The sequence below is a fragment of the Aulostomus chinensis genome, chromosome 18 (assembly GCF_037954235.1).
Source record: "Aulostomus chinensis isolate RoL2024-O1b breed Wild chromosome 18, RoL_Achi_v1.0, whole genome shotgun sequence".
Taxonomy (NCBI): domain Eukaryota; kingdom Metazoa; phylum Chordata; class Actinopteri; order Syngnathiformes; family Aulostomidae; genus Aulostomus; species Aulostomus chinensis.
Window position 1 is genome coordinate 8646459 of NC_141337.1, and position 21031 is coordinate 8667489.

A 21031-nucleotide genomic window follows, 5' to 3' on the forward strand; every position below is an offset into this window, starting at 1 on the left:
ACAACAGAGTGGCGCAGGGATGACGTAGTTTGTTGACAACCCGGAAGTTAGTGTCGCCAATGGACTTGCATTATGTAAAATGAGATAGGTGGAAAACAAACGTTTATAAGACGTTTAATGCTCTTTAGCAAGAAGTGAACACAATATTTGTGAATTTTAAGGTGTAATTGCAATTGCTGGAAGTTTTTAGGCGGAGAGGTCTAATTTCTGAGATACAAATATGCATGTGTATTTACAGATAGTTTTGTTCACCCAATTTCACTTGAAATGACTTATCTTTTCTGCTCATGACACTCAACAATGAGACACCTCTGTACTCATCGAGTCTTTTCTATTTTTTTAGGCTAAAGATAATAACAACCATGTAGCCATAAACCAACTATTGTGTAACTGATCGAATGTAGTACGAGCCCGCGGCAAAACCGTAGATCTGGCAACCTCGGAGGCTTCCCGATGTGCGTCACGTCATCAGGACCAAGGTGAAATCATGAAGTCTTTCGATTTCCGGCTTCGCTTGTACCACAGTAGACGTCCACACGTGGGCAGATGTCAGCGTGAAATACGTGGAAACAAAAACGCCTTTAGCAACAGTTCAAGTAGATGACATCACGTGTTCTCAGAAGCAGGAATCAGTACTTGTACGGAGTATTTACATGTTTGGTCTTCAATGACATCTTATTGTCAGGGTATAAGAGCAAGAGTATGCCAGTATAATTCTTTCCTTTAGCCTTCCAAATTACACTAAATTTGACTTAGCAATGTCTTAAATAGCTGAGTTTAGTTTAACTTTCTTGAAGTTGGGTTTCAACGGGAGAGTACAATGATAATTTTAGCTTGGTAAGCATGATTAAGTAGTATTAAAGTGTACTACAAGGAACAGCTTTAGTTTCCAGTAGCTTTCAGTAATGGGGTGGGAAGAAATAATCACACAATTCAATTTTTTGTGAATCTTTTGCAGCAGGGGATTTAAACTCTCATTTCATTAATGCTTTTTTGTATGTTTTTTTTGTTTCCTGCAGAGAAGAACACTGCAGTAACAAAAACACTCATAAAACCACAGAATACAACACAATAGCCTTGCAACACAGCCTTTATTTGTTTACCTGCTGTTGAGAGGAAAATGATTCATATCTGTTCGGTTTTTTTTTTTGTGCACTGTGGATTGTGTTATATTGTATTATATCCTGCACAGGCTTCATATAGTGAAATGCAGTTCTATACAACATCTCTGTGGTTACAGTTATCACAATTACAGTCTTGTCTTGCACACCATTAAGTGTAATCAACAGCAAAAGAAGATAAAGCATTTACGGGCATTTCGGCTTAAAGGTTGTGCATGTTTTTGCAAATTGTCCACTGCAGTAAAATGACTGAATTAAATCTTAAATGGGACCTTTTGTTGAATTTGAGAATGGAACATTTTTTCAAGTAGATCCCACAGAGCTTCATGTTATAGCCCCCAACAAATGCACAACATTGTGAATCAAAACCAGGTTTTGTTATTTATTTGCATGATAAGATCTCTGATCATCATTCCAAAAGAAAAGACAAGGATCAGGAGAGAATACATGATCTTGGAATGCAAACAGTGGCAGTGGCACTGCTTGCTGCTGGCTCAGACTGCTCCTACTGGTTATAAATAGACCGTAGAATATAGATATACACTTGGCTATGTGCCACCATGACTTGACCCTTGGCATTGAAAGGCATCTCTGATCTTCTCCCAATCAGCATTTTCTTCACCCTCCTCCCACCACAAACCTCCTGGAGGTATTTTAGAAGCCATATTGCTCATTCACAAACCTTGAACCATGCAAGCTGGGAAATAAACATGTTTGTCTTTGTTGTAGAGGTCAAAAAGAGAGAATACCAGCCACACAGGTGGTCTGGGGGGGAGGGGGATGTGTTGGCATGTAGAGGTTTTTCATCCCCATGGATCAGGCTGTTAATGGGTCCAAGCAAGTGAGGAGTAGAGCAGACAGGAGATGTGTCTTATAGGTCTAATAGAGCACAATGGCATCTGTCACCGGGTAGAACTGTGTGTGGCTTCCCAAGGTTACCAAGCTGCCCAACAAATCAGGCAACTTATATTTAGCCTTGCAAATGGCGCGCTATGGATTATGTCTTGGGGCTCTCTGGTTTCGTCTTCAGTGTTGTAGCATGAAAGGGGCTTTGAATGGGGGAAGCTGTTCAGGTGAGGAGCAGTTGGACTTCATGTTCTTAGAAATCTGCACCTCCTCCTGTCATTTTCTTGCTCTCTCGCATTAACACACGAACCTCCCCTGGACAAGGTATTTATGGTCTCACGTCCACCCCCACCCCCCCGACACTCTTCTTCTAGAGGTGAATCTGAGAGACCGTTTGTGTGTTGGACTAACAGGTTTCTGGAGGCTGACGCAGCGGAGGCAGCAGAGGACAACCAGCGTCACTGGACATAAAAGATATTTCATCAGGCAATCGAAGCTTTGGATCAAACACTGTCATGGATCTGCTCGCCTTGGAAGCAAAGAACGTCAATGGAGCAGAACCAGAGAAGAAAGCTGCCTCACGGCCAAGACCAAAACCTCAGAAAAAGCCCAAAAGAATTGTTTACTTTGAGGTGGAGATTGTGGACTTGAAGACGAAGGAGAAACTGCTACTGCTTGACAAGGTGAGTGTCAGGATGATAGAGGTGATTTCACAACTTTTGAAAACTGCTTTGTGCTTTATTCAGATATCAGATGTTTCAGCTGTTGACTGTTAAAACTCTTCCTGCATTTATCACTTCTCACGATGCAGAAACAGCAACAGTTGTGATAACTCTGCAGTGAAGTCGGAAAAACTAGTTTTAACACACTGTGGGCAGTTTTACAGATAATCATCTGCTTCACAGGCGGTCAAGTGCAGCCATTATCAGTTACGTTTATTGAGCGAGGGTTGCAGCGAGGAAGTGAGAATTCCTTCCTCATCTGACAGGAATTTTATGTTCCAGTTACAGTACATACCAATGTTGAACTGGACCAGCTGGCAGATATGATTAGCGGCTTTTCTACAAGTGCGGAGTCAAGCCTTAAACATGAGGGATCACATCCGAGAGAGAAACAAAATAAATGCATTTCAAAGCTCAGCAAATTCCTAAAAAAAAAAAAAAAAAAAATTGAAACCTTCTACAATCAACTGCAGTTATATTTTTATATTTTTATTGCAGGTGGAGCCAACAGCCACAATTTTGGATATAAAGGCTTTGTTTCAGAAATCATGTACGTGAGTTTAATATTTTAAGAGTGAAAATGTAGTTGGTCTTCAGTTTTGATGAAAAAAATCTTTGCAGAATTCCATAGTGTAAAGTAACCATCTGTTTTTTTGGACAGATCCCAAGTGGTATCCGGCCAGACAATCCCTGCGTTTGGATCCAAGTGTGTCCATTTTTATTATACTTTTATTTTACTCAGTTGATTGACAGGCATTGTGATGAAGTCATATGATGCTTTTCAGAAGCCAAGTGTCTCAGGGATGAGGACGTTCTCCAGTCACTTCCTGTTGGAACCACAGCCAGCTTTTACTTCACTGATCTAGGGCCCCAAATCACATGGGGAACTGTGAGTTTACACACATGATTTACGCACAGTAGGCATTTCTTATTTTCAGTCATGTAAGCTTTTCAAAACTATGAGCTATTTTCCACATGTATTTAATGAATTTCCACTTTTCTGATTTCAAATGGTTTCCATATCAGTTATAAAAATCAGATGGACAAGATTTACACTTATAATTCGGTGTTGAAAAAATGTCTACCTGGTCACAAAGATGCTCTTACATTCTAGTGTGGAGGATTTAGTGGCACCCAGTGATGAAGTTGCAGATTGCAACCAATTGAACACATCTTTTTTGTGAAGGGCCTGATTGCATCTACGGTGGCCTTTCTGTTGCTGCCTGTCCCAAAAATTAGTTTTTACTCGTGTTTTTATGACAAGGAGTCATGCTTACTTTTTTTTGGAAGGGCTAAAAAATAAACGTGATCCTCCATTTCTCATACTTTGCATTCTCAAAATTGAGATTATCCAGTACCAGCAACTACTTAAGTTCCCAAGTGAATCAGCACCACTGAATACAAGCATCAAGTTATACATAAAATTGTTAAGACAACTGGTTTGTTTTCTGTGGGCTACGGTGACAACATGGCGATGCAACATATTGCTTATTTGCTCATTCTCGTGAAGAAGATTGGTTATACATGTTTATATTTGTTGTGTATCTTTTAACTATCCAGTAAAATCACATAACAGCCCTTTTTCTGATCCATATCTTCCACAGACTTCTCCATTTTGAGTGTGTCAGTTGCTACTGGCTTGTTAGCTCAGAGCACAGAGGAAGATTTTGAAAATGGCAGCATGTAAAATGTAAGAGGGGCAGCCTGCTAAAATAATCACTCAGTTGCAAGCTTATACCTGTAATGATGATCCGGTACTCATACAAACCCGAGAATTCACTTTGGGTGATTAAAAAAGATTTTATTATCATCCATTTCTGACGCAAGAGCCCCATAAATCCTACATACAGGTCCTTTAATAGCAACCTGTAAAATGCAAAACAACATCCGGTGCTTTTCATTTATCACAAGTTTTCATGTTTGTCCTCTGGATCCGGTTCAGCTCATGAACATCAAGATTTAATAGAAAGATTAAAACTCACAAAACCACCGGTATGGTCTTGTATAATAAATATAAACAGACAATCTATCACCCACTCAAAAGCTCTTCGATATAAATATCAACCCGTAGTAACAGATAAAGATAATTTGCTCTAGTTCATTTTCCTCTCACCTCCAGCACCTCCTGTTCTCTGTTCTTGGAAATATAAACTCATGGCCCCATTTGTCCCAAAGGTGTTTATCCCTCTGACCTCTCACTTGTCTCTCACTGTGCCTCCTTACTCACCCTTGCCCATTAACCCTCTGTAGATTCTGTCCTTACAAACCCAGTCACAGCCCCCGGGGCCCTGCCAGGGGGTAGACTGATACATACCAGTGTGGCTGAAGGAGCATTAAGGGCCCCAGCAGAGATCACCAGTAGCTATCCAGCCGGCATGCCGAGCCCAAACTCTGCTCGAGGTGCTGATTCACATTTCAATCTTTTTGTCAGCTGTGCTGCTTCGCTGTTGTGGAGAGCTGGTTACAAGCTGTTGTAGTTTCTCATTTGCTCCATGGGGACAGGTCAAATGCTATTATTGTTTCACTGAATAGAAGGAGATGTGCTATGTTTGACAAATGGATTCAGAAAGATAAAACCATATCAGCATCAGTTGCATTTTTTTTTCCCGTTTAGAAGAATCTCCATCTTGCAGCAGATAATTTAACGTAAGAGTAATGATGATGATCTGACATCAAACTCCAAAGTTGGAATTATGAGCAACAGCATAATTTCCAATGACGATGAAATCTCACATTGTTTTCATGTGAACATGATGATGTTTGGAAGTTGTTGGATTTTGCTTAAAATCAAAACCAACACATTGCCAGCGTCGGCTGTCATGGGTTTTTTTGTCAGGGAAATTCAAATTGTTATTTGCTGTGCTATTCCAATGGCTAACACTATGATTATCATATTTTCCATGAATGGAATTATTGTCTCATTTATGTTATGCTTTAGTTTTGTTTTGCATATTTCTGCTCTTATTCTCATGCATGTTTCTGAAATCGAAGGAAAGCCGATGTTAAAAACATTTCTGTCTCCGTCATTTCAGGTGTTCCTGGCAGAATGTGCTGGTCCGCTGCTCATCTATTTAATGTTTTACTTCCGCCTTCCATTAATCTACGCTCCAAAGTATGACTTCACCAGTAGCAAGCACTGGGTCGTACAGTGAGTGCAAGTTTGTTTGTATTTTTTGCGCGACACATCATCATGTTGCTGAGCTTTCACAACCTAGGCCTCTCACCTTGGAGCCTGAATAAGAGGGTGCTGAGGGCCCTGCTGCCACTAGGGGGCTCCCAAATTCATGCATCTTTTGCTGACTTGACTGAATGAGTAGATTCTCCTTTGTTGCTAATGTGACACAAGCTAATGCTGCTCTTCTGTTATAAGGTAACAGATGTGATTCATCAGGTTTGTTTGTAATACAAACAAATGTAACGGCGGTTCTATGAGTATGTACATTGCCGTTGGTTCCCGCTTCACACGAGGAAGCATCTTTGCACTCATGCCCGGTCTGGTGGATGCAAACATGCAGGAACGACTGTTCATTTCCCTGTGAAATTCAGGAAACAACATTGGGGCCAGCTGGTTGTGCAGCTACTCTGTAGATGCTGGCAACTAGAGTTACGTTCAGGGTTACTCCTATTTCTATTTTGCCACACCCTGGCCTCCAAAGGGCTTTGTTACTGGTTTATACCAAAGGTAAAGGCCTTGACGGTTGAGTTTCCTCACAGATGGGCTCAACCTACACAAGTCTGACTCCACCAACATCGGAAGTAAAGCCAAAAGCCTAGGATCGGCTACCTGAACAGAAAAAGTGATATTTTCACCATAGATGAAGCTTGGCCGGAGAGGGACACTGATCCAGCCATCATGTCCTTGAGATATGAATATGGAGGACCAGAAGGCTCTTAAGCAAACACCCTCAAACTCCTGGACTTGCAGCAGCCTGCAAACACCAGCCAATGTAACATATGAACCCTGGAGGTAGGAGGGACGTGTGTGTTCTGTGGCTGGACGCCCCGGACTGCTCAGACTGCTCTCACCTTCTCAACTTCAGGGGAGAATTGCATCCCCCGCTGTGGAGTTGTGAGTCGATCCAGGAATGGCCGTGGGCCTTTCACCGCACCATCGTACAAGGTCCAAAAATCCCCTGGCACCCTGGCACTGCCGCAAATACTGAAAGGTGCTGAGTCCGCACCCTGTAAAGCAGCCTTCCCCCCTTAGAGAGAGACGCAAAGAAGACACCTGTCATGTTGCTGCTTGTGAACACCTGTCATCTCGTTTGAAAGGGAACTTCCATTCCATGAAAAATTGCTCTTTTGGAGGATGTAAATGTGCATACAGTAGCTGCCTTTATGAATACTTCACGGTCTGTCCACCCAGAGTCAGGGCCCCAAAGCGTTTATGCTTTTGGGGCCCCAGATGTACAGGGTCAGCATGCATATATTAAGGTGCTATGTATTAATCAGTGTCAGATGTGTAATTGTGTCAATTGTGTGTGTGTGTGTGTGTGTGTGTGTGTGCGTGTGTGTGTGTGTGTGTGTGTGTGTGTGTGTGTGTGTGTGTGTGTGTGTGTGTGTGTGTGTGTGTGGGTGTGTTGCAGCTTGGCTTGCATGTGTCACTCCTTCCACTACATCAAGAGGATTCTGGAGACACTCTTTGTTCATCGTATCTCTCATGGGACCATGCCTCTCAGAAACATATTAAAGGTGATTGAGCTGCACACTTTTCATGTTACATGTTTACCGGTGTAATATTATTTTATGCTGCGTCATTATTCTCAGAAAACTTTGAACCAAGAATACCCCCCCCCCTCCCCTTTCCAGAACTGTGGCTATTACTGGTCCTCTGCAGCCTGGATGGCGTACTACATTAACCACCCTCTTTACACCACCCCTTGTAAGTGCTGACTAAAGAAATTCCCCTCACAATTCATCAGTTCAAGTTGGCTTCCATCTTTATCCATTTTTATGTGACACATCAACAGTTTATGGACAGCAGCAGGTGAATACAGGACTTTATATTTTCCTGGTAAGTGTTTCTGGCTCAGTGAAAACATCATTCAGAAACTAAATCTGACATATTCATGTGCAGATGTTAATTCTTGGATGTTTCTATTCCCACAGTTCTGTCAAGTAGGAAATTTTTCCATCCATGTTGCACTTCGTAATCTCAAACCGGCAGGTAAATTTTTTAGATTAATCCTCAAACAATTTGGGGCTTAAAATTTTCTCTAAATTGTCATTTCCTGTCACCTTAGGTTCAAAAGTCAAAAAGATTCCTTACCCAACAAAAAATCCTTTCACCTGGATTTTTTGGCTGGTGTCTTGTCCAAATTATACATATGAGGTAAGAAAATCCACACAAACTTAACTATATTTAGGAGAGCTATGCAAATATATATACAAAGTGAAGCAGAAAAACTACCGTCTTGGATGAAAAGTTAGGGTCAATTCAGGCAGGAGCAGGAGTTTTTATAACATCTTAAAAGGTTACTTTTGAGTTCTTTTTTTATGAATGAGAATCTGTATATAAAAATAAATTAAATGTCAATTGATGGACATTAAATTTTTATTTTCAGTTGGTTTGCAGTAAATGACAATAACACACTGTTGCTGCCATCTTCTGGATACAGCAGATTTTACAACTGCACCATGGATTTGTGTGTGCGTGTGTGTGTGTGTGTGTGTGTGTGTATGTAAACAGCTGGGCTCCTGGATCGGCTTCACAGTCATGACCCAGTGTGTTCCTGTGGCTTTCTTCACTCTCGTGGCCTTCGTCCAGATGACTGTGTGGGCCAAAGGCAAACACCGCAGCTACTTAAAGGAGTTCCGAGATTATCCCACCCTGCGCTCCTCCATACTCCCCTTCATCCTTTAGAGCCTGATGCCTGCCAGTTGCTTTGAAATACAGCTCCACTCCCCTCGCAGACTGTCGGGATCCGTGTGTGCCAAGGTTGACAGCACGGATGGATTTCATGTACAGTCATCCTTCCTGACATGTCACTCTCTAATGAATGGCAGTTTGAGCTGGTTGGTGAAGGACTGTTTCAGGCAAAAGGAGCCTTCAGAGTTAAAGTCTTAATGTTGATATCGAAGAGCAAGAGGATGAAAATGTGTCCTTTTTTATTTTGCTACTTTGGTATGTTTTAAAAATATTTGACAGAGCGTGTTCTAGTTTTAATATGACATTAATTTCAAAGCTTTTTGGCGGCCTAATCAACATTGTCAAACTAGCAACAGCCTGGAGCTGACAGCTTTGAGGCCTCCTGCGCTATTCTACAGGTTTGACGACTACCAGTGATGCACAGTAAAGAAGTACATTTACTTGAGTGCTGTAGGACGATCCGTACTTTGAGTATTTGTTGTGGTTGTTGTTGTTTTTAATTTATCACTTACACGTCACTATAATTCTTCTCGATTCCAGACCCCTGATTCAATTCACCCTCGATTCAATTACATTTCTTTGCAGACTATCTACAAGCAGTTTCCTCAGACTTGGTAAAGCGATGTCGTTCTACAACAAGTTCATTACAGTTGAGCTACACACTTCTGTACATGCAATGTGGAAACAATACAGCAATGCATTTTTAATTAAAGAGAATAATTCATTTTGATTCTGGTGGCGTCACACAGATCAGGAGGATCTGTACTCTGACTCAAGAGCTGAGGTCGTGTAGCACCTTTGTACTATACTAGTGTTATTAGTCCCAGATTACATGTATGCTGGTTCCCAAATTTCCCATGTTTTTTTTTTTTTTTTTGGTTGCTTTTTCTCTGGACAAAAAAACCCAGAATGTTATGGCTGGGCAATTAATTGCATATTAATCTAATCTAGATTAGCAGATCGTAATTGTGCCAGGGCTGAACAATAAATCTATTTATCAAAATCACAATACAACATTTGCTAAAGGCAGAATATCTGTCAAAATAAAGTACTGTGGTACTGCAGATATGCCAGCCTGCAAAACCAATTCTCAAAAAATGTCTTTTTTTGAGGACAGATTCCTCGCTCATTATCTAGGATAATATCCTCTCTTTAATGTCGCTTAGCCTCTAGAAAAAAATGATCTGTGCCCTGCTGACAGCACTCATATAACTTTAGCATCAGGAGGTCAAGAATATATAACACACACCACAGCTCAGCCATGTACTCTACAAAGCTTACTGAAGTTTCCGTTCATCATTAAAATCAAATTAAAACCCATCAGGAGACTCTACATATAAAACTTGTGGAGGCAGAAGCGATGGCGTAGCTGTTGTTCTCTTTCATAAAGCGATGAGGAAAGGACGCTCTTCAAAAACAGCCAAAACGTGATCAGGGGATCTTAAACATTTTTCTGCACGATCAGGATTTACGCAGAGCTTTTCAGGTTTATGCAGCGAGAAAAGAAAAAAAAAAAAACAACACAAAATTCTGCTTAAAACTGGATTTAAGATTAAAAAGAGGAAGTTAAATTGTATTAAAAATAAAATACTAATTCTGCAGAGGTATTATGCATCCTCACTCCCTGTCACGTTGATGGTTTGGGATCAGACAGTGAAATATTAATAAGAGGCCAATAAACTATCCCAGAGCAAGTGAGGCGTGAGCTTTATTTGTAACTCTGGAAGAAGTCTCACTGTGACAGATAAAAAGGGGGAGGAGATACACTGGAGATGTAGACTACATCATATGGAATGTTACAATTCAAGTGACTGGCTTATATCACAACACAAAAAGAGACACCGGACAACCAATATATGGATGAGAAACAGAAAATATTGCATTTGAAGAGATCTGCACCATAAACAGGCACTGAACATCTGAATTCAATTCAAAACGACATACTCATTTTAATATTTTATCAAACTTTATGTGTGGAAAGCAAATTTAATCAAGGAGCTCTCTTCCTGGACCCATTTTTTTCTCTCTCAATAATTGTTCCCCAAAAATGAAAATGTGAAATTGGACCCAAGTGACTTATAAATATGACATAACAAGAGAAAACATATTGCCTTGCCTCCAAGTAGAGTTACATCATATCGATTATATCAGCAGCTATTTTGTAGAAAGATAAGACAGGAATCAGACCACCGATGGGGACATGTTGATAATCTGACTTCCATAGGATTTTTATGATATTTAATTAGCCTCATCTGATGAGAAAGGAACATGCACAACAGATTTGTTTCTCTGTGTGACTCAACAAACAACATTTGCACTAACAGAAGGTACCGTAATAGATTTGTGAAGAATAAAAGGAACCTTTCTTGTGGACCCAAAACTGTGACAACTTTAGCCACAGTGCTACACAGTCCCATCTCTGTGGGTAGATTAGCCTACAGGCAGTCCAACTGGTGCAAGACTCCTTCACCGGCTGCATCATCCATCTTTTACTTGCCAAAAAAAGAAAAAAAAAGGTCACGGCTCCTTCGCTTTAAAACACGGGCTACTCTAAAAGTAGTAGCCCAGTCCTTTTGACAGTGCCACTGTACGTGGGTGAAATGAGAACCATAATGAGAGGTAGGATGAATGTCTTTGAGTTACTGGTCCTCACAGTGAAAGTTTATCCCTCCGTAGCCCCGCCCCCCCTTCCCCTCCCCTCTCCAAACATCTTCTACATTATATGACGTATAACCTATGAAGGTGGTTGGGTGGATCCGGATTGGAAAGGGCACCGCATGCACATCTGGGTCAACGCAGCATTGTCTGTCTGTCATGTGGGCGACCAACAATTCATCGCCACCTCAGACGTCCTCGTATTCCAGGAAGTGGGTCCTCTGCAGCACCTTTACGTGACGCTCGTAGATTTTGAGGGCAGGGCCGAGTCGGATGGACAACCCGGTCAGCACGTCGCTGCGCTGCATCAGGAGGAGAGACTTTCCATCGATTTCCTGTTGGCGAAAGGAAACGTGAAGTCACAGTCACCCCTGGATTTGCTGAGCAGTTCTGATGTGGGTTGTTCTATCTGTGAAATCTGAGACATTTGAATGCTTCTCCCTTTATGACAAGATGTGGCGTCCATGTCATTTTTTGCTCACTATTTTTTTTAGAGTCAATGAACAATGTGGCAAAGGCAAGTCATTTTTAGATGGAGGCAAAAGGTTGGTTTGTTTTTTTTTTGGTTGTAAATGTCATCTCTCCATCTTTGACAGAGGCTAAAAAATGAAGGTGTTAGTGGCTGTTGACTATTCAATCAAGGTTTGGAGAAAATGATCAGGTCTGAGGTAGTTATTTAGGGCCAGGCATCTGTAGGTCTGCTCTCCAAACCCCCATTTAGATGAAAAAGTACATTAAGGCGTCACTGAATGTAACACTACACCTTTGCCTCTCTTTAGCCAGTGGTGATCTATTAATATTTAAGTAGTTCACACCTCCATTCAACCAACCTGCCCACCTTTGACTTACTAGCTCATCAAGAACATTAACCTTTAAGCTACTTAATGCTACACAATGTCAAATAGGAGCAATTCAGCCATACATGTCCATCTGGAGCATTTTTCCAGAGAGTGAATGTTACAGGGTCAACTGTATTTTACATAAAAAGCCCAACAGTGCAATGAATAGATAAGAATGATGAGTCTTGAAAGGATGATCACTTCATCTATTGTGTTGCTAATGTCAGATGACCCTTGAACCCACTAGCTTGCTAAGTAACGACACCTGGCGTCCCCTCTTGTCTCAAGCTGGCCTGCTACGGATACCGAAACACTCCCTTTTAACAGGATGGGTGTCTTAAGCCCCTTTCACACTGCACCAAAAATGAGGGTCAACATAGGTTTTTGCGACTGTCTGAAAGGGTCAACTCGGCATTTCGACCCGCGTTGGCTGACTCGCCAAGCGACCCGGGTGTTTAGCGGCTTGGCTTGGCTGCAGTGTGAAAAAGGCAACCTGCATCGTCTCAGGTTTCATGCGACCTTCCTCTCGCATCCTGATTTCGTCACTGTGCCACCTGTCAGGCTTCACCTGTAGCTTCTTCGGCCTTCTAAACAAGCCAAAAACTCCATCCTCCTTCGCTGCATTAGCGCTCAGACATTTTCCAGTCTGCGCCGAGTTTGTATGCTTTGCAAAAGAAACAACGTTGCAATTCACACAACGACAACGCTAACGTTTGACTCGGCAACATCCGTGTTGTCGTTTGTTTACATCTCAGTGTTCCGCGCACGTTTATGTGAAATGATGACGTCAGCGTGATGACGTACAAAAGAAAAAAACACAGGCATGCAGCCCTCACAGCGGGAGTTCAGACCCGGGTCTTCTGGAAGTTTGAATGCGCCCTAATGCCAAGCAAATGCGGGTCCAAAAACATGCGTTGACACGCTTTTTTCAGTGTGAAAAGGGTATCAGATGAGACACAAATCAAGCGTCTCCTATCTGAATCTTTATTCTCTACACTGTTACTTCACTGCTGATACGCCTTGTGGAATTTGAATTTCATGAACTTTTGGTATTTAACTGTAAAAAAAATTCCAGAGAGATGTCAGGGATTTTACTTTCCTAGCAGCCTTTGATCTGCAGGTTCATACACACAAATCAAATAATGCTGCTTCCGCTTTTAAATCCATATACTGGGAAACCCAGTACAAGCCTGATCTTCCCATGTGCACGTAGCTCTCTCTGTGGCATCTTGTGGCGGTGCACTAACCTGGGTCCTGAACGCCACTGCCTGCTCTGGAAAACCTGCAGCCGAGAAGTAACTGGCCACATCGGCTACCGTCCACTGCAACAAGTTCTGACTCATCTTCTCCTTCTTCACAGAGCTGGAGGAAGATCCGGTGAAAAAGGTTCAGAAACAGTGACCAGAAAAGGACTTTCCTGCTGCAGGTAAGATGTGGATATCAAGAGTGTGCAATCATTGTGCAGAGGCAAAATGATGGGAGGAATCTGTAAAAAGACATTTCTGGCAGAGAATGTAATGGCTCGTTCAACATGATGGGATACTCACACATCATCACTTTTACCGCCATTCAGAAGACCGTCTTCAGCAACTGGGAAGGAGGATATTTCTATATTCTTCTTCAATGTACCTGAGAAGAAAATGACAGCTAAGTTAGAATAATTGTTACGCACGTGTTTTATTTAATAGTCATCCCGATGTGTTCCGGGCCAGAAAATCCTTGACTATTAACCGCTAAAACAGGGCGTATCTGATTTCCCTGGTCTCTGTTGACGGAATGATTTGACAACCTGCAGGCAAAATCTCAATAATCTGTCCTGGAAAGTGACATTTCAACTGTGTGAAGAACCAATAATGTCACATCAAAAGCCATCATGCTTCATATTTCTACCATGAATGGCTGATGCTTGACAAACCAGAGGTAAATCATTCATAAACACACAGGAATAAGATGACAACCATGATTCTACCCCCCCCCCCCCAAAGTGTGCATCAATATGCAAAATAACAACACAGGGACTGTAGTTGTAAGTACGTAGCCTTGTACCTCCTGTTACACACTCACACCTGCAACCATTCATGTAATCAATCCTCTTAACTTCTTGCACATGTTGACCTGAGTCGTCTTCTTTCTTTGTTTTGCTGTTTGATGTATTTTTGCTGATTGTCTGGTTGCTGTTTCTGGACACCCGTGGCGACTTTAAATCTTTTTTTCCTCCTTTTTATTTATTAAAATCAATGACATTCCATTTTCATGGTGTTTTGCGATAGAGCGTGTTTCTGTCTCAGAGCAGTTGTGTGCGGTGAACGGATGGGACTGCAGCACTTGCTGTCATGCATGCGATGGATAAGTAGTGCAACACAATTTAGTGTTGTTAACCTCCTCTGAGGAGGTCGTGTTTTCTCTGTTTTTCTGCCTGTCAGCAGGATTATGCAAAAACTATGATGCCAATTTTTCACCAAACATGGTGGAGGTGTGTAGCATAGACCAAAGAAGAACCCATTACAATTTAAGGCAAATCTGCCTCACTTGGTATAAATACTGTTTTCTTCCTTCTTTTTTTTTTTGTACATTGAGTTTAGCTGAGGTCACCTTGGCCTGCGCTCTCCCACCGCCGTCTAGTTTGCTTCTGTTTTGACGTGTTGAGTCATTTACTTGCAGGTGTCTTGGTGACAGTAAATAATTTATAAGCATGAAAGCTGACATGTCATGTTTCACAATGTCAACAAAGAAACTCTGTGAGCTTCCAACAAGCAAATTGTTTCACTGATGTGCACAAGTAAGCTGAAACAGGGGATGTAAACTTTACCATGTCATCATCCATAAAATAACTTAAAAAAAAAAATAAATAAAATGTTGCAGGACATATTGGCGGCAAGATAAGTACAGCACTATTAGGGGCCAGGCAAGTATAAATTTTTATCAGGCAGAGATTCTGCTTGACTCCTGAATGCATCAAATAGGATCAAACTAATATCAAGTCTGCAGAAGATTCCATCCACTGTTGTTATTGATGCTGCTTCACTACAGAGCAACTACCTGCAACAATTATTGGCTGGGTGGTAGCAAGACAAGCTCGTGAAGCATTCAAAACATCTTCAACAAGCCCCGAGGCCAATAACAGAAAACATAAACTGTCATTAGTTTGTACTTTTTATTAGGGGGAGAAAAAAAACCAACCATTCCACATTGGGAACGTGGTGATCAGTTTGTTCTCTTCAAAACAGAAGCAGCTTTTGTCTGCTGAATAATCTTAAGCAGGGGTGCCCGAACTTTTTATAGGACAAAACCAGAACGTGAGAACAAACTCTGATGTTGCTAAAATGCTTTTTGTCTGGGTGTGCGCCGCTGTCTCTGAGTTTGTCCTACTTTACTGCAAATACATGCAATGTGTCTCTGCTGCCTGATCAATCCATGAAAACAATAATAATGATATATTTAAGAACATTACGAATATTTTTTATATTTTTTTTACATTTTCACTGATCTTTTTTAACAACTGCAACCAGTATCCCCCATCCATCCATCCATTTTTTTATCTCTTAACCTGTAAAGGGTTGTGGGGGGGGGGCTGGATCCTATCCCCGCAGCCCTCAGGGGAAAGGCGGGGTTCACCCTGGATGGGTCACCAGTCCATGGCAGGGCCAACACATATATACCCTTTTCACACTGAAAAAAGCGTGTCAACGTGTGTTTTTGGACCCGCATTTGCTTGGCATTAGGGCGCATTCAAACTTCCAGAGGACCCGGGTCTGAACTCCCGCTGCGAGGGCTGCATGCCTGTGTTTTTCTCTCTCGTACGTCATCGTGCTGACAACGTCATCATTTCACATAAACGTGCGCCAGAACACTGAGATGTAAGCAAATGACAACACGGATGTCGCAGAGTCAAACGTTAGCGTTGTCGTTGTGTGCATTGCAACGTTGTTTCTTTTGCAAAGCATACAAACTCGGCGCAGACTGGAAAATGTCTGAGCGCTAATGCAGCGAAGGAGGATGGAGTTTTTGGCTTGTTTAGAAGGCCGAAGAAGCTACAGGTGAAGCCTGACAGGTGGCACAGTGACGAAATCAGGATGTGAGAGGAAGGTTGTGTGAAACCTGAGACGACGCGGTTTGCCTTTTTCACACTGCAGCCGAGCCGAGCCGAGCCGAGCCGAGCCGAGCCGAGCCGAGCCGCTAAACACCCAGATCGCTTGGCGAGTCGGTCAATGCAAGTTGAAATGCCGAGTTGACCCTTTCAGACTGCCCAAAAACCTGTGTTGACCCATATTTTTGGTGCAGTGTGAAAGGGGCTATAGGCAGACAGCATTCACACTCACAGTCATGCCTTTGGTCAATTTAGAGTATCAATTAACTTAGTTCCCATTTGCATGTCTTTGGACTGTGGGAGGAAGCTGGAGTACCAGAGAGAACCCACGCAGGTACAGGGAGAACATGGAGACTCACACAGAAAGATCCCGTGCTCGAGTCGGGGCTCAAACCCTGAATCTTTTTGCTGTGAGGCGACAGTGCTGACCACTGCACCACTGTGCCGCCCAACCGGTATCATTTTTACATAATTTTTAAAATGTTATTATTAGGCCTCACATTATTATTATCATCATCTTTACATCTGGCAGGCCAAACTGAACCTTATGGCAGACCAATTTTGGCCCACAGGCCTCACTTTGGGCAACCCTTCATCTAAGCTGTGAGAAAATGTGTAACTCACAGTTGTCTGATGGCAAAGATAGTGTCTGTGGTCTTCCCTCTGATATGTCCTTGGTCCTCTCCTGTTGGCCAGCGACGATGAAACGTTAGACAATCACACAGGAAGGGGAGAGATCTCACCAGTGGAAGAGATTCAGATGTAGTTTTCACTGAAGGAAAACAAGCCGATTACCAGTCGCGCTGCATAGTCGGGCACCAGCTGGTCAGAGAAGACGCCACTATCCTCTGCCTTGCCCTCATCTTCTTTCTTCACGTTGTTCTTCAAAGCAGTTGGGCTGATGGTAACAGAGTGGATTGCTGGCTTCATGGGTGCTGCTGCAAACATGGAGGAGACGTGTGTTGTTGTGATGTCATTTACTGAAGCCAATGGATGCAAGCACCTCTATCCTCAGAAACAGCATTATTTCTCCTCTCCGGCTCTGTTCAAGGCTCTTCTACTGTCCATAATATGGAGCGTGCATATTAGAGTGTGTCTAGCAGTGTGAGTACCTTTGTCTCCCTGCATTCCTGGGAGCTGGCGCTCCACTGGGCAGGCAGCAGAACCATAAGCCCAGTCATTGTGTGTGAGGGCCCTGGGGCTGGAAGGGGGCAAGGAGCGGGGCCTTGCACCAGCCCTTTGGAAAGAGGCACAGTCCAGACCCAAGCCAGGGACGCAGCCGGGGCCGGGGCCGGGGACAGGCCGAGTGCCAGAGGGAGAGCAGGGGGCAGACACGGCTCGCTCAGAGGCACAGTGCACAGCGGCATCTTCACACGTGTGGCCAGGAGAGGGTCCAACCTGCCCATCCCGGCTCTCATCAGCCCCCTCCTCATCTGCATTACTGTCTGTGTCCATAGTCATGGAGGCATCAGCCTGCAACATCAAATTCCCATTCTGTTATATTTCATCAGAGGTTTTCCAACACTAATCACATGTATTCTCTTAACCAAATGGCAGCAGGACCACCCAGACATGTATGTCCAGACCCCCGCTCCAGCGTGTTACAGGCATTTAAATCAGTGGAAGCAGCCAATAGCAGGAACTAAGTTGGTCACGTTAAAAGGCTGGTAAAGGTTACTGGGTTGTTGACATGACTGTATGCTGAGCGTGTCACATGAAAACATGCTCATGCAGATGTCGCAATTTGACCGCTGTGGTGGTAAATTATTGCCTTGGATGTCTCTGTCCGCGGTGCAGCTCCGCAGAGACACAAACGCGTGTCCTCGCAATTCAACACACACCGGGACTGTCTGAATGAACTAGTTTTAACATACGCACACATTCCTTCCGTCCAGGGGTTTCATCGACGGCTCGGGGAGAGAGAGTAGAGCAGCGTACATTGGCTGCGTGTCCAGTAACCGCGGCGGCGGCGGCGGCAGCAGCAGCAGCAGCAGCAGCAGCAGCAGCTCCCTCCAGAGCGCACCGTCGAGCCCGCCCCGCTCCCGTGTGACACGGAGCCGCTTGAATGGCAGTCACCCATCGCACCGCATTTCTCATAACTTTCACCGAGACGCGGCGACAAGAAAAAAACAACAACAAAAAAACAAAAGAACGCGGCGAGGAGCAAAATATGTCTGCTCACGTAAAGCAACCGCTGTGCTCGGTGCGTCCCTGCCTTCCTCGCTTCCTTTCGAGGCCTCCTTGATTGATAATTATAACACACAAGAGCAGAGAAAGGGGGCCGATGGGAGGCGTTTTTTTTTTTTTTTTGGTTTTTCTCAAATTTCCTCCAAAGTGCGCATGCAGTTGGGAAGCCAACCTCGCCATTGTGTCTGAGAGCTTTAACGGAGCGTAAACGGAGAGAAAACCCGAGTTTGCATCGACAGGCGGTTCACGCAGCAGTAACCTGGTTTCTACTTTGACTTTGCACCGAGAATACAGTCAAAGCGACGGAGCAGAACAAATGAGTCCGTTATCGGACACGTCACGGTCTACATTTGACCCACGTCTTATGCTAAACCCCGGTCAACGAGCCCGCATCAACATTCAGTCAAAAGTAATCCAACGTATTTGTTTTTGTAGCGACACACGCCTTTCAGAGAATTTGATCTCAGCTTAACCCAAATCGGACGGGCGCATCCGCCAGCTAGCGCCGCTGCCCGAACAGTTTGCGGTCGTTTCCATTAGTTCGGAGCTCACAGCGTTACCGGCTCCTTAATATTTCAGTACTTCGCAATTCTGTGGTTTATCTTAAAATGCTGCCAACGCATAGTTCATAGTCACAGAAGTGATGTCATGCTGTACGGGACGTGAGAGGCCGTAACAACAGCCAACACCGAGCGGTAGACGTGACCGGGCTTGGCAGCGTGTCCGACAATGGATGCAGGGTTTCGACTTTATGCACTGCGTCTGCTATCGTCCATCACTCGGAAAACAGACGCAGATACAATAAAATTACCGAATATATTTGTGTTAGAAGTGCTTAAGCACCGATATTCGTCGCTTTGGTTGCGGTTGGACGGGACAAAACATTGTGATGGGCGCATTTTTAAGTCCAGACGGAGGGAGGGTGAAATCTCATCAGAGGAGGACAAAATACATGTCCTGGACATGTTTTTGCACTTATTCATAACGCATTCAACATTTTCACCGCCAAGAAAACAATCAACCAACAACAATATCCCGGCGTCCCCCATCAGACTCTCACATCCGCGGTGTTTGAGACTTTTTTTTCTTCACCCACTCCCACATTGAGAAGTCAGTGTGAATATAAATGCGCATTTCCGGCACAAGACTTAAAAATAAAAGTCACACTGAAAGCACGTGTCTCGACTGGTACTATTTTGAAAGGACGCTCATTAAACTTCCGGTTTATACTCTTGGTAGCATGACAGCCCCCTCCCCTTTGCTCAACAACGCCGAGTTTGGGTCTTGTAAAGCGCTTTCTGCTGCTGATAATGGTGGCTCCGGTTGTAGCAGACGGGCAGGACCCGACAACTTTCCCTCCTTCACCAGTTTTTATCTCCCACCGTCCGAATCCGTTGAACGCTCTGCGCAAAAAAAATGCTACACTTTGACTTCACGCGCACCTTCTGTTTTTTCCACCTCGGCAGCGCTCGAGCGAGGTTCAACCGCCGCTCCCCGTCTGCGGCAGTTTCGGGTGCACTTGCATATCACCCCCCACCACCACCACCACCACTCCCCGAGAAGACATGAAAAGACGATTTTTATTTTTTTTGTAGCAAAAGCACGCAGAGCCCGCCGTACATTGTTCCATCTCTACCTGGTCGTTCACTAGGACGTGACATACGACAACGAGCCGGTTAAACGTGCGTCCGCACATCTACCGTAACATACCTCCAAATCCTCCTCGTCCTGGTCTACGGGACCGAGTGCGCTGTCCCCGTTGCTCAAGTCAGAATGACTAGCTTCTTCCACCGCGCTCCTTCTCGCGGCCGTCGTTAACGTTACATCGTCTTTTTTCCTGCTCCTTCGCTGAACCTTTGCGGCGTTTCGATACGAAATAGAGCCCTTGTAGTTAACTTTCAACACGGTTTGCTCCTGGATCAGTTTCTCCAGTTCTGCGCAGGTTTGGTCAGGCTCGGACCCGTGTCGTCTCCGGACCATTCGGCAAATCCTCTCCAAGTCCGGCCGGGCTTTCCGCGACCGCAGCGAGTCGATAGTGTCCAGGATCCACTCGCGGTACTTGGATTCAGACATTCTGTCTTGCTCGGTCGGTTTGCTTGTCTTATTTTCCCCCTTTCTTTTTTTCTTTTCTTTTTTTTTTTTGCCTTTGTGCGTCAACCTTGTGGCTCCACACGGTGTTTTCGTGAGCCGCGGTCCGAGCCCAACTGAGAAGCGGAAACCTCGCTGTACGCCTGCCTGCGCTTGCTTGTGCGCTTAAGGTGGACCGATTGAGTTACAGGCAAAAGTTTCACTCGAGGTTGGCTTTTAAGGTGGAATTAGTCGTCCTGCCCGGGAACGAGCGCGCGTACTCGGCGCCATGTGCGCCTTCGGTGTGAAAGGTGTTAAATAGTACAAAGAACCACCAGGTTATGCCATCGATTAGCTGAAGTTAGCATGTGGCTTAGTCTCTCAGTCCCAAACTGAAGAACCGGGGGTGGGGGAGTTAACTTTTGCCCCATCAACACTTCAAACTGTAAACAATGACGACTTCAGGGGGCTTGGGCGTGTATGAGAGAAAAGGTAAATACATTATTTAAAAAATGCTGAAAAGCTTATTCAAATAATAACATTCAGCTACACCTCTTAAAAAATAAGCGGTTTATATTTTCAGTTATAATCAACTGAGACATAAGCTGAAATTACTGTTACCAACACTTGATTTATGT

The 21031-nt window shown here is 43.8% G+C and overlaps 2 protein-coding genes across 3 annotated transcripts; one reads left to right on the top strand and one right to left on the bottom strand.

Annotated features, from left to right (window-relative positions):
• The first annotated feature begins 2 nt into the window (after positions 1-2).
• LOC147244992 (very-long-chain enoyl-CoA reductase-like) lies at positions 3-9295 on the top strand. Its single transcript, XM_086184024.1, has 13 exons — positions 3-46; positions 344-479; positions 2381-2650; positions 3188-3239; positions 3351-3395; positions 3475-3578; positions 5722-5837; positions 7276-7381; positions 7499-7571; positions 7660-7703; positions 7799-7856; positions 7933-8021; positions 8379-9295. Exons 3-13 carry the CDS (start codon positions 2483-2485, stop codon positions 8550-8552), a joined length of 1029 nt encoding a protein of 342 aa, XP_086040150.1. The 5' UTR covers positions 3-46; positions 344-479; positions 2381-2482; the 3' UTR covers positions 8553-9295.
• A 953-nt stretch (positions 9296-10248) lies between these two features.
• Positions 10249-20586, bottom strand: samd1a (sterile alpha motif domain containing 1a). Of its 2 annotated transcripts, none has more exons than XM_086184023.1 (7): positions 20037-20586; positions 17252-17612; positions 16935-17074; positions 16764-16824; positions 13600-13681; positions 13300-13414; positions 10249-11548 (listed from the first exon to the last, which is right to left on the bottom strand). In XM_086184023.1, exons 1-7 carry the CDS (start codon positions 20397-20399, stop codon positions 11402-11404), a joined length of 1269 nt encoding a protein of 422 aa, XP_086040149.1. In that variant the 5' UTR covers positions 20400-20586; the 3' UTR covers positions 10249-11401. The 2 variants fall into 2 exon arrangements, with proteins under 2 accessions (XP_086040149.1, XP_086040147.1); XM_086184021.1 differs by having other exon boundaries at positions 16935-17077; positions 20037-20584.
• Between the last annotated feature and the right edge of the window lie 445 nt (positions 20587-21031).